The following is a 13,612-nucleotide window of genomic DNA, read 5'->3' on the forward strand; positions in this document are numbered from 1 at the left end:
GTTACTTCCTTCCTTCATTATTGCACATGAGCACTGTGCTGCCTTAATGGCCCTGCAATGAGGTTATTTTCAGAAAACTGTGGTGTTTTTTATTTTAAAGAATAATTTCAATGTAAAAGGTCTCCTTGGGAATAGCTTCAGGTTTAATTTCGTTAAGTAGCAGTGTGATTCAAGCAAAATACTGCAATGTAAAACTGAGTAGTTAAGAAGGCAAGTAAAACACGAAGCACTTAGGTGTGGCTGTGTCTCACTTTAGACATGACTGGACATGAAGTTTTTCCAATGTTTTCCAGAAAAAGTTAAACAAGAAACCAAATTAGTACCTTACCACAAAGCTGAGCCATGCAGACAACCCAGAAGCTGTTAGAGAGGCTTGGGTTAGAGTTATTATATAATATGTTAGCTGCACAAAATGAGGTGTGTGTTTCAGGTTTTGGTTGGTTGGTTTGTCTTGTAAAATTATAAATAATAATGAAAAACAACAACAACAAAACTAAACTAACTACTAAACACATTTAAAAAATTTCTAGAACCCACAGAAGTGTTGCCATGTGTAATCTTTCAAGATTGCTTTGTTATTCCCCTAAGTCCAGAAAAAGAGTTATGAGGCAGGAATGTCTAACTGGCAGCCTGAGGGCATGAGTATCCTTGTATAATAGCAATCGACCTAATTCAGTGGGAACACCTTTCCTTTTTAAAAACAATAAGTTTCATACGTTGATAGAGATGTTTGTAATCCTGGTGTCACTTGTTTTGTGAAGAGCTTCCAGAAAATCACAACATTCTGTTGCAATAATTTTGTTAGCAGATTTTTGTTAGAAAGACTTTTGGGTTTTGGTATGAATTTTTTGGTTTTGACCATTACTCTGCTAACCAGACTCCAAGATTTTTTTCAAGCTTAAAAGTGGAGCCCACTGTTACTAACAAGGCTTATTTTGATGCCCTCTGCATGTCCCCCGGATGTCCCACAGGTTTGCACACCAGGCTGCTCCCCTGTTAGCCTGTCTGGGAGCCCTGGTGTGCCCAAACCTCTGGGGCCACCACCGATGCAGGGCTTGGAGGCAGCAGCAGGGAAATCACCTGAAAAGGGCTACCTTTGGGTTTTTCCAGCTGCTGCCAGCTGCCAGCCCATGCCCACATCCTGCACATTTACATTCCCAGTTTCTTTGCCACCAAAGAACCTGCTCCCCACACACTGCTGTGAAATCCTGGATGGTGTTCTTCAACTCAGCAAAGTTCAAGTTCCTTTGTCTGCCTTCTCCCAAATCCCTGGGACCACATTACTAGTTTCCTGTTTTCATGCTTGGATGCTCTGTTCTTGCAGAGCATCTGTGCCTTGAGCTGCACAACCTGCTAGGGCCAACCTAATGTCCTGGAACTCTCTAATTGCAGCACAGGCAGGCGCAATTCTGGGATCATCTGGAAGGGCTGAGGCAGCTCCACTACTGCTGCTGTGTTTCAAATTCCCCCTTCTCTACTGCCTTATTCATTCAGAATCAACTTATGAACAATATTAGGTCTTCTCCTATTTGGTTGTAACCTTTTTTAATATATATAATTTTATATATATTTTTATATATATACATGATTTGTAATTGTTTGCTAAGTATTACTAAAATATTTTCATGTTCTTTGTATTTAACAGTCTTGGAGGTCAAGAACTTGTACCAAGACGAGATCAAGTAAAAGACACTTTTACCTTGTGTGATTACAGTACCATTTCAAAAAAGACAAATGGCCTTGATCTAGTAGTAAATGCTTTATTTTCATATTTTCTAAATAGAAAGACATCTGTATTTAAAGGGAAATACTTAAGAAAACAATACTCTCCATTATTGGATTCCTGAAACTGAGCTTTGCAGTCTAGGATCTTGGTTTAAGATTTAAAATAATAGCAACTTCCTTTAAAACAAAAACAGAGCAGAACAAGTTACTTTTTTTTCTTCTTAATGAACATGCCTTGAAAACTGATAATAATCTAAATGGAAAATTAGATTCCAGTCCTTCCAGCTTCCCAGACTCTTGCCTTAATATCATAATGTTGCAGCCACAGTTTGGAGAGTCCTTGACCAGGAACCACACAATAGATCACCAGATCCAGGTCTAGGGAGCTGTAAAGGAACATCCAGCTCAATGGCTTTATGTGAACTAATATGGAAGAAAAACTTGTTTGTAAAACATACCATAATGATGTATTTGTATATAAAACATACCATAATGATGTTGTCAAAATATGAGACCTCTCTTGAAATATCTTGGAAGTTCTTTTGGCTGTGTGATGGCACAGCTGGTTCTGTCCCTCAGCTCTCTAGAGCTAAAAGGACAGAAAATAACCTGCTTCCCAACAGGTCCTTTGGTGGCACTTCAGGGGAGGACTAGAACAAAGATGACACTACCAACCACGACCTAAGAGGCTTTTCTGAGCAGCTTCAGCAGCACAGTCCTGAGGCTGCTATTAAACCCAAGAGCACTAATATGGAAAATACAGTGGAGGTGTAGGTTGTAATGCTTCTAATCATCACCTCTTCCCTGTGTGTGTTGTTACATATGTACTGATGCTCCCACACACTCTGTATTGCAGTGACTAATCATAAAAACAAGAGACGATAAGACTGCTCAGGTGATGCAAACTCTGAATATCAGAGGCATAACAGATTATATTTCTCTGGCACTCTCATTGATCGAGTTTGCTTTTATATGCATGTGATCCTGCTTTTTGTTTGTTTCCTGCTAGGATTGCTATTCCCTAACATGTGCCTACACTCATTATTTCTGTTTGCTCTGTCCAGGAGGAGGTGTTGGTACCCTGGCTTCTTAGCAAGACAATCTATTTGAATGAAATCCTACCTTAGAGATGAGGAAAAATAAATCCCTGCAGATAGCCTTGAATATTTTGGCAGTAAAGCAGCACAAAGAAGTGTCCTTTTGGCACACAGTCATCATCCTCAGGAGTTCAGATGGTCAGATGACGTGGCACCACAAAATGTTTTGATAATCATGTTTGGAAAATTGTTGAAAACTGTTTGAAGCCAAATTTGTTTTTGGGAAGGATCTCTTACAACAAAGTGCTATTTCATCAATACTCACCCATTTTTCTGAGGATGGTTTATGTTTTGGGTTTTTTTGGGGAGCAACTTTTAATTTCAGAATAAGGATATCATTTTTGTCTGAGGGATTTAATGCCAGGGGAGCAGAGGTGCTGGCTTTTACCCTCCTGGTGCATTTTCCAAACAGCCAGGAGCAGGAGTTCAGTCTTGTCCTATGGTGGTTTTAGGATTCAGAGGTTCCTGGATTGCAGTGACTGAGCAAGCAAGGGACAGTCACACTCCTGATGGAGCCTAAGCCAGGACACTCTGGAATTCTCTACCTTTTATAGGTTTTTAAATGGTTTTTCTTTCTCTCATTAAAAAAAAAAAAAAAAAAAAAAAAAAAAGGCAATTAAAGCCAAGAGCTAAAATAATCCCTGATTTAGTTATTCAAAGAAATTTCAATTCTCATCTTCATTCTACTTCTGTTGTAAGTATATAATGAATCCAGCCCCTGGGCTGGTGCTAATTTATTAAAGGAGTATTCCTTATTCTGCCAGAGCCCAGGGATAATGTGTTAGAATCTCCCTCAAAAATACAATTAGCATATGCACAAATAATTGATGCAGACAATGCTATTTGGGAAATTTCTATCTGTATATTATTAGAGTATCAAGATTCCCTGTTTATGTTACATTATAATTGAAATTCAACCAACTGGGACATAAGTGACATCCCTTGAAGAGACCCACACCTGAGGAGGATGCATAGCTGGCTGCAGGTTTTAGATTGTGTCCATTGGCAAGACATTCTGTCATTTTTTAAGTTTTATCCTTTCATCTTTATACATGTGTTTCCACAGGGTTTTGTTTCATGGAGAACTCCCTATGCTTTCCATTAAGCAACCTGCCCAAGATGCAATATGAAAAGCTCTCTTTAGAAAGATTTGGGGTTTTGCTATGAATTTTTTGGTTTTGCCCATTACTCTGCTAATCAGACTCCAAGATTTTTTTCAAGCTTAGAAGTGGAGCCCACTGTTACAAAACAATTAAAAACTTAATAAAAGCCCCTACTGGATATCATCTAAATATGAAAAATATTTCAGATGCAAATTAAAACTGTTCTAACAGTTGCTAGTTGGTATTAATCAATCCTAAACAAACACTGTGAGTAGACTGGTTAGTGTAATGAACATAATTTGTTGGAAAATTATTTTTATTGGGCCCTATTTTCTCCATAAGATCAATTTAAAAGTAAAAAGGAAGTTTCTGCAGTGAAATGACTTTCAACAGTTTTAAGCAGAACTATTGTGATAAAGCTTTGTTTTAGCCATTCACAAATATATTTTATTAGTCTCATCTCTGATCAAGTACTTGAAATCTAATTTAATTTTTCTGTCTTCAGTAAGTGCAGTTGAAAAAGAACAAAATCAAATAGAGTGGTATAGTTCTGGGAATACAGGAGGTGGCTCTGTTTCATTTTAAGGAAGTGAATCATCATCCAAAGCATTTGTCTTCACATTGTATAAATTTAAAGTACATGGCTTAGCAATAAAAGATGCTACAGCACTTTGAAGAGCTTGGATTGCTCCGTTCTGCTCTTTTTGACCCCAGGGTTGCTGTCCCTTGCAGCTGCTCTGTTCTGCTCTGCAGGCTCCTGTTGCAGCCCTGGCTGGGTTGGTTCCTGCTGTTGTACAATGCACCTCAGGGCAGGGAACCCTTTCCCCAATCCCTCCATCACCTCCTGCAAGTTCCCAGGCTGCTTCCCAGTCCTTTCAATTGGGAGAGATTGGCCAATCTTTGTCCAGTAAATAAACCACAGGTGGTATTTTTAATCTGATTCCTTGCCTGTACTTGGTGTGTAGTGCAGTGTTTCCCATCCTCTCTAACTGGAAGGAGTGCACTGGGACACTGGGCAGCACCAGGCACCCTCTGCCTGCTGGGCTGCCCAGCTGCTTCAGGGGCACCAGGGCAGTGCAGCAGCACTGGATAAGAAATCAGGGAAATGAGCAGCCTGAGAGCCCCAGGACACTGCGGTGTCTCAGTGCACGTCCCATGGACCAGGGCAGGAAGGTCCTTCTGAGGCTCAGCAGATTGTGGGAGGCAATCAGTGGGATGCAGAGGAGGAGGGAAAAGCTGCACAGACCCCTGCAGGCAAAGGATGGGAGCTTTCATCTGCTGGAGCAGAGCTGAGGTCAGGAGTGTGGCAGCAGTGCTTAAGGGAGGAGGTGAAACACATCCTCCTTTTGTCTTTGATAACTGTACTCTGGACTAGTTCAGTTTCCAAGCAATGATTGCTCATTCCAGATCACAGCACCACAGAAGAATCACAGAATATTCTGGGTTGGAGGGGACTCAGGGATCATTGGGTTCAACTCTTTAGGGAATGGCCCATACAGATATTAAACCCACAACCTGGGCATTGTTAGCACCATGCTCTGACCAGCTGAGCTCAACCCAGTGCTTTCTGACCTCATTGATTATTGTTATTCATAATTTATTTGTAAATATGCTTTGAAGATGAACATAAAGTTAATATTACAGGAAAAGTAGTAAATTACACAACTGTGTTTGAACACAGACTTCAGCAGAAGTTAAATCAATTACAGTGGAGTGTTCATATCAACCAGAGACAGTAGCAGAAATTCTGGAGAGGATTTATGGCACAAAACCAGCCAAACAACAGAACCCAGCAGCAGAAAAAACATTGCAGAGAATAAAAAATTTTCTTTTCTGGAATATTGCTGGAAAATCAGTACAATATTAAAAATACACTCCTGTATTAAAAAAAACCCCAAAGATGGCAAAGGATATACTCCATGAAAATCAAGCTACTTTTATGTCCTACCATGAACCACTATTTTATTGCTTTTATCTATGCATGGAAAAGTCTTGTACGAAATAGTACTGAAACTGTTGTGTTTGTCTAACTTGTAACAAATCTTAAAATCACACAGAGCATCTGCAATGACTCTGTCATTGTGTTGCAAAATTGTTCTGTATTATTCCACCTGGTAGTCTGCTGCTTTTATAGTTGTGCATCCTTTTAGCTAAATCTTGTGACTGTAAAGGAAATGGTAGGACAAGCTAAAAGAGCCCAGCATGTTTGCAGTCAGAAATCCAAGGCTGTCAGTGAGATGCAGGAGCAGGATGCTGTTCAGTCAGCTATAAAACACAAGGAGACAGAACCAATGAACGTAAAAGTGGAAAATTAAAAACTCAGACCCACCAAGAGTAGATGAATGTTACTGTAAGTGATTTAGTAGCACCATGTGCTCATTGGCAGGCTCCAAGCCTGTATGGATTGGGAGCTATTCCCCATTTCACACGTGATGGATACTCGAGGTTGCTGCATAGCAGCCTGTCCTAATGTTTATGTATTTGTGCCTTTCCAGCCTGAAACACTACATTTTAGGACTGCACATGCATTGGCAGGGACATCTATTTCTGGAGAGAAACAGAACTACTGCATTAGCAATTCACTTGAAATTCTGCTTATTTTTCCTTTCAGACTGGTATTGTTTAGTATTTGCATAATATGATCAAGATGTTTGTCTCAACCTCTACATATGCCACAGTTCCCAAAGTTTAATGGGTTTTCTGAGAAGCTGTGGCTTCAAGCTACTGTGGTTCTTTGTGGCATCACTGAGCATCTTCCATACTTGTTTTCATGTTGCTCTTTAGCTCATGACAAGAAACAGCTGTGATGACTCAATGATTCTGTGAAGACAGTATTTTTGGAGATATTCTCAATAACAGACTTGTGGTACAACATAAATATTGATGATTTTTAACACTTGATTAAAATAGCTGATTGGTTAGTTTTTCTTTCATTACACTCAAGATGACATATTTCTCACTTTTCCTCCAGAAAGACATTTGTACTTATTTCTGAACAAAAAAAAAAAAACCCAATCAAAGCAGTTGGCCCAATAAAGTTCTCGGTCACTCTCTTTATGGGTGTTATTTTTACAATTACTGTTTCTCACATGCAATGAATTTTGAAACTTCTGGCTTATCCTACAAGAGACTTCAGAATTAAGTCTAATTTATGATTGCTGCAAGCACCACAAGAATGCTGGGTTGTTTGAATCAGTTTCTTTGGCCCATACAGAAAGCCGTGTGTTAATCAAACATGAACCATCATTAGTGTGGGGTCACAGGTGATGAGGATGCTGCAGAGCCACCTTACCTCCCCCTGCTTGTGAGGGGGAGCTAAACGAGCATGTCCACGTGGTTTTGTGTTTGCACTCAGGCTCTGTGCTGCTAAAGTGCTCTATTAATGAGGGTAAATGCCACTTAAGTGCCTACATTAAATAAATATCCCCGAGTCCTTCCACAAGTGCATCTGTATGAGGATTGCCTACCCTGCAGCCACTGAAACCCTTCTACTAGATTAGATCAAAATGTAGCTTCATTCCATGTTATTTCTGTTGTTTTTCCAGTGCATTTGCCTCATCCTTGTGCTGCTGCTCTATTTGAAGTTACTACGGCAACCTGTCACCATCTGCTATTATAAAGTGCTGGGCTTAGTTGCTAGGTGTTGAAGTTTGTCATCTTACTCATATGATCCTGATGTTCCTCAGCTGTTTCTTTTCCTGTACATGTTGCATTCACAGCTAATCTGCACTTTTTCAGCAGAATTCAGAGATTCCACCTCCTCCTGCTTGAACTTAGGAAGCCCTGGTTGTTTTACAGAACAAGTCTGCAATTCCTTTTGGTGTCCTTTGTATATACTCAAGTAAAACAACATCTCTTTCACCTTACTCACTACTTTGCAGTGTTTATAGTAAAGCCAGCACTTTATCTCATTTATATATGGCATTAATTATGAGGGGGTTTAAGTGGAGAGAGAATTTTAATGTTTCCTGGATATTTTCTCCTCTGTTTCATTTTCATTTGGCACCTATTTACTCATATTCCTGCTCCTTACAGCAGTGCAGTGTTCATACTATCAACTGCCCTATTTGTTTACACATTTTTTTAAAGTCTGACAGGAAATTGTATAATTTAAAAAATATAATTCAGTGCTGTTTCTGTTTTGGATTCTTTTGTGTTCATAAGGAAATTAATGTATTGAAGTTGGGAAATATTTCATTAGAGCTCTTTACAGTCATGCAGAGTTGTTTCTGGGTTTTTTTCTGTTCATGTTGTCTCAGCATTAAAGTGTTTACTTTGATACATTTATTTTTTATACATTTGACCTAGTTCTAATCAGTTTTCTGCTGTAATTCACAGGCTAAATCCTAACAAGCTTGAGCACAGCTAAAATGATTTGCTAGGAGTCTACCTGAAATTCACCTTGTCTGCCACAACATTTTCTATCCTAGTCTATTCTATCCAACTATTCAATCCCTATGTACAACATTTGACTTAATGAAATCAGTTTTTTAATGGACTCTTCTGTGATTCTGAATTTCTCCTGCCCATCCTGTGAACACACAGGCTGTGGCCAGGCACAAGAGCTGGCTTTGTGCAGAACTTACTGTTCACAGGCAGTTCGTGCTCTTTGCACACTCCAGTAAGAGGCACTTCAACCCCAGAGGAGAATTTCACTGAATGCAGAGAGGTATTTGCAGGTTTGATCAGAGCTGTGGAGAGCCCTGAGTTACCCTTCAGTCCTGCCAGGGAGAGTGGCAGTGCTGGGGTGCAGGGGCACTCACAGATCTGAGGCTGCCTCTGAGGAGCGAATATTCATTGCTGCCATTTGGGGATTAGGAGGGAGGGGCAAGCTTTAAACCTATAAAGATGCTAGCAGATGATTTCTGATAGTTGAGATTGCTGGCAAGAAAATGATTAAAGATCAAACAGTATTTGTATTTCCCTGCTTTACAGTTATATGGAAAGGATGAAGGAAGTTTTTGCAGCAAACCGCCTTTACTGACACCTTTTTTATTATCATTCAGTCCAACTGATGTGAATTTGACAGGTTTGATGTGAGGTTCTGGCCAGCAAGATGTAATCTTTGCTTATGGCTCTTTTCAAGGCATATTATCTGTTAAATTTAAATTCACCATACCCTGTCACTAAGGCATTTGTGCTGTACCACAATCACAGCCATAGCTAGACACATTTTTTGAAGTTGCTTTTAACAAAAGAAATAACCTTCTTAAAGTCTTTTTGCCCTTAAGCATCATAATAGATCTATACAATGCTCGTGAAGAAATGCTGCTTATTTCAAGCAGTGATTATTTAACTTGAGTCTAGAAAGGCATTCAGTGGTGAATGTGTAACTACTAAAAATACGAGCTGCTTTTCGTGTCAATTCTCGAACTTCTGCTGCTAATCTTTTTTCAAAATCAAGACATGAGAAGAAAACCCCCACACAATTTCAGTACCAAATCCTTTGCAATTCATTATTCCTTTCAGCTATGAATTTAACACCACAGCAAAAATTTGTCTGCTCCAGAACTGTAAAAGTGAAGTACTACTGCAGGAAATCCAGCATTTCTTTTAGAAGAGCATCAGTACCCGAGAACACACGATTTCTTACCTGAAATCTTGTGGTTTACCTGCAGAAAATGAGTCTTCTTAGCCTTAAAAAGTAGGCAAGGCTCTCACTAGCACTAAGGTTACTCCAAAAGAATGTACGATAGCTCCTTTGGGTTGTAAATTCACTCTTTGTATGCAAGAGGTGTGCTGGCTCTGCTCGCGTAGGAATAAATAAATAAAGCCCAGCAGCACGGAGCGGAGAGCAGCTCGTGCAGGGAAGCACAAGACCTCTAGTGGTCACAGGCAGAGCTGAGCAGGGACTGCTCCTGCTCTGGAACGGGGACAAAATGGTTGGGTGCCACCGTGGTGTGGGGACACAGCGAGCCCGGGTGGCACCGAGCGGCGCTGGAAGGGCTCCGCGACATCCAGGGAATCATTCCCAGCGCTCAGCAATGTTAAAATGAAATCCGAGCATTGAAAGCAGGCTGGGTGTTAAGCCAGGAATTAAAACTTCAGCAAATTAAAAGGAATCAATAAGGAGGAATTTTCAGTCTTAAAGGAAAAGTGCAAATCGTTAAACTCACTATTATTGCTTGGGAAAGAAATGTCTTTGTGACTTTCAGTAACTTACACTGAAAACTCAGTGTAAAACTCAGGGCTGGAAATCATGTTGTGTCTTTCAGCATTTTGACTTTAGGAATTGAGAAAGACTAAATACTTCCTTTCGAGGAAGTTTGAAAGAAGTTTTGAGATGTGAAGTTTATAATGTTCTATAGAAGTTTGAGAGCTCCCTAACAGCTGCTTAAACCTGCAGAATGTGAAAAATGGCATTTCTTGCACTATTTCTTCCTGTGAATAATAGCGTTATTAGAATTTTTTGATTCATATTTTCTTCCTATGAATTCCTAATAGAAGAATCCTAGGGGACATCACATGCCTTTTAGGAGTCTTAAGGTGATAGTGAGTTGTACTTAATATAAGAAGTTTTCTTGTCACAATGTGCATTTCCATGTGGTATCTCATTAATGATGCAGCTTTCTCACAAGAGCCTGTCCCTTGCCAAGGCAGCTTTTGAATAATCCTTTTGGAGTTCTGAGTTTGTTTCTTTCATCTGAGCTGGCAAAAGCTTGAATATTATTTATTTTTACATACATAAAGGGATTTTTCAGGCGTTTCACATGCTTCAATTTTAGAAAGAGTACAATCCAATATCTTCAGTAATCCACATGTGTTGATTCTGCCTGCTTTGCTTTCAGAGTCATTTTGTGGCGTGCATGACAGCGATCCTAAACCAGATGAGCGACCAGCATTATTCAGTGTACATTGAAACTTTCCAGACAAGTTCAGAACTAGTGGTGAGTACTAAGTATTGATAGTTACAATATTTGATTTCCTGTGAAAAATCAATAGATTGTTTTTGGAGTTTCTTTTCTGATTCTTCCTAGAATTAATTCTGTTGTACAGTTTTTGCCTCTGCGTTATTGCACTGCCTCTCTCTTCTAATGGTGGCACTGGACAACACTGAAATCAGAAATTTGGAAGAAAACAAATTTCTCTGTTGATCCTGGCACTGAGGTGGTGATGTAATGATCCAGAATAAGAATGGGAATCTTTGTATTGTACTCTTATGAGAAAGGGGAAAAGAAAAAGAATAAACTCACAACAAAACAACAGCAAAAGTTATCCTCACTAGTTCAATCTTATCCTCAACTAGTTCACACTTCATACCCGGTGATCCATTTCCATTTTCACTATTGAGTCTACTCCTGGTGCAAATAACATTGGAAGTTAAATGCAATCATGCCCTATTTTTGTAGTGCATCCTTTTATTGCAATTTTTTCTGCCATAATTTAATGGTACCAGAAGGTTTCCATAGTCCTATGTGTGTCCTTTCAGATTTCTGCTGTAGCTGTCAGGTAACAGGTTTGGATTACATCTACATTTACTGTTAGTCCATGGAGGCAATATCTGCACTTGTTAAGAACTGATCACTTTCCTTCCTTCCTTAAAGTCAGAGCTGTGCCATAACTGAAATTTTAAATATGGATTAAATTGAGTAAATAATGAAAAAATCCTGTATATTTTCAAGCCTGTTAGTTCTTATTCATAGTGAGATTAATTCATAAAAAAATCAAATTTTACCAAGAAGTACTACAATTTTTTCTTTCCATTAATTTATGCCTTCTGTTTTCTGAAGAGCCCTGTCTGATGACTTTAATGTAATTAATGTAATTCCACTTGGAATCTGAGACTGCTGTTCTACAGGACTTTGGCTCCAATCTCAGATTTACTGAGCTATCACCAAGAGTTCTTCTCTTGACTTCACTGAGAGCAAAGTGGAACCCCCCATGTTGGCTCCTCAATCCCACAGAAACACTTCCAAGGGTGTGTCCCACAGCCCCAGCCTGACTGCAGTTTGTTGTTCCAGGACTTCTTGATGGAAACGTTCATAATGTTCAAAGATCTCATTGGGAAGAACGTGTACCCCTCGGACTGGATGGCCATGAGCATGGTGCAGAACAGGTGAGGAGGGAGAAGCACAGAGCTCCTGCTCTCTGTGCTGCTGGACAGGGACTCCTGTCATACCCTACAAGACATTTTCAGTGCAGTCTAGGGTAACTTTATCATTCCAGTCTGGGGAATGCCAAGAAGGTCATCTGAAACAATCCATTAAATAGCTTGTTGACTGTCCTTTAAGTCCACTTAAAATGGAAAGGGGAAATTACTTACTTTTTCATCTATTTGGATGTTACCTTTACTGCTGAACTTATCCTGGCTTCTTGTTTTCAAAGAAAACTTTGAGTTTAGATGCTGGATTGTGTTGCTTTTTTTGGCAGTCACCTGTACTATCTTTATTTTAGTTTTATATAGATGGTGGTAACACTGAGTTTTCTAGAAGTTACAGAGGGACAGGTCTAAGAGCTAAGTGTCAAAAGTGCACAGGTTTGAATGAACTTAATCCACAGATGCTGTTTATTGAATGTCACAGTTACACATTGAAGTGGACAGTGAACAGAAGCACACTCACTACATAGAAGTGGAATTTCTTCCACTTCTTAATATATAAAAAGAGAGCACTGAGGGTACTGAATGAAGCTGATCATCTCCTGCGAACGCTCAGTGAGGAAAAGGAGGAAAAGATTTGTAAATAAAATTTACAGTGTTGTGATATCAGATTTTGATACTGAATATGTTTTAATCTAGGATTTGAATTGAATTATGTTAAATGAAAAGGTTGGTTGGGGCTTTTTTTGCATTCCGTGATTCAAAAGTGAAGATTATGTTCTAGATGGAGAGGGCTTGGAGCAACCTGCCCCAAGGGAAGGTGTCCCTGCCATGGCAGGGGGTGGAATGAAATGAGCTTTAAGGCCCCTCCAACCCAAACTAATCTGGGATTCAATGAACTCAAGTCAGGTGTCCAAGCCTCACTTGGTCACTCATGGGCATTAATGACCATGAAGGGATCCCTGCCCCCTCCTCTGAGGTGGGCAGGCACAGATGTGCTGCTGGATGTGTAAATTCAGGTAATATTTTGTACATTACAGGAGTTTCATCCCTCTTGTTTATTTTGTCTGAGCCACCTTGGCCTCTCAGGTAAACTCTAACTCCTTGCACATTCTTATTTTGCTGCTGCTGTGATTGCAATTAGTTTTGATGTAGCAAAGGCTACTCTAAAAAATAAGTTTAGTACTAAACTGACTATAATAATGTGGCACATGTCAGCACATCAAACCTTTCATATGTAAAACTGGTTCTCTTATCTAGAAAACACTGTTGACACCTGCATTATCCACAGGTATGGGATTATTTTATTCTGTGAGGGTGGAAAGTGTCTGTCCTTGGTCAAAGAATGTCTTTGGGGCTCGGAGCTTCACCTGGTGGTGTCTGTATTGTGTTACGTCCTGACAGGAAAAATTGTTTTGGGGGACTGTATTTGTGTTCATGTGCCTCCTAATGACTCTGAACTCTGTGGACAAGTTGTTCCAGGCAGGTTTTGTTGCTCTAAGTTTTATCCTCTGTAAAGAAATAAGTCAGCATTTAAAAAAATATTATTTAGAAGCTATTTAATAGTTCTCCTGTAAACACATTGCTTACCTAAAATGAGTTGGCACTGTTTATACTCCTTGATTATGTTGCTGTTCTCTGGAATGCAT

The 13,612-nt window shown here is 39.6% G+C and overlaps 2 protein-coding genes across 2 annotated transcripts in view; one reads left to right on the plus strand and one right to left on the minus strand.

Moving 5' to 3' along the window:
- INSYN2B (inhibitory synaptic factor family member 2B) overlaps positions 1 to 9,862 on the minus strand; it is a 29,889-nt gene extending 20,027 nt beyond the window's left edge. The window contains exon 1 of the mRNA XM_064387475.1: positions 9,519 to 9,862. The gene's annotated coding sequence lies outside the window, so the exon portion shown is untranslated. The remainder of the gene's footprint in view (positions 1 to 9,518) is intronic.
- DOCK2 (dedicator of cytokinesis 2) overlaps positions 1 to 13,612 on the plus strand; it is a 159,537-nt gene that overhangs the window by 87,166 nt on the left and 58,759 nt on the right. Inside the window, exons 28-29 of the mRNA XM_064387474.1 lie at positions 10,714 to 10,812; positions 11,887 to 11,981. Coding sequence (XP_064243544.1) covers positions 10,714 to 10,812; positions 11,887 to 11,981 — 194 coding nt within the window. The remainder of the gene's footprint in view (positions 1 to 10,713; positions 10,813 to 11,886; positions 11,982 to 13,612) is intronic.

The sequence above is a fragment of the Passer domesticus genome, chromosome 13 (genome assembly GCF_036417665.1).
Source record: "Passer domesticus isolate bPasDom1 chromosome 13, bPasDom1.hap1, whole genome shotgun sequence".
Lineage (NCBI taxonomy): Eukaryota > Metazoa > Chordata > Aves > Passeriformes > Passeridae > Passer > Passer domesticus.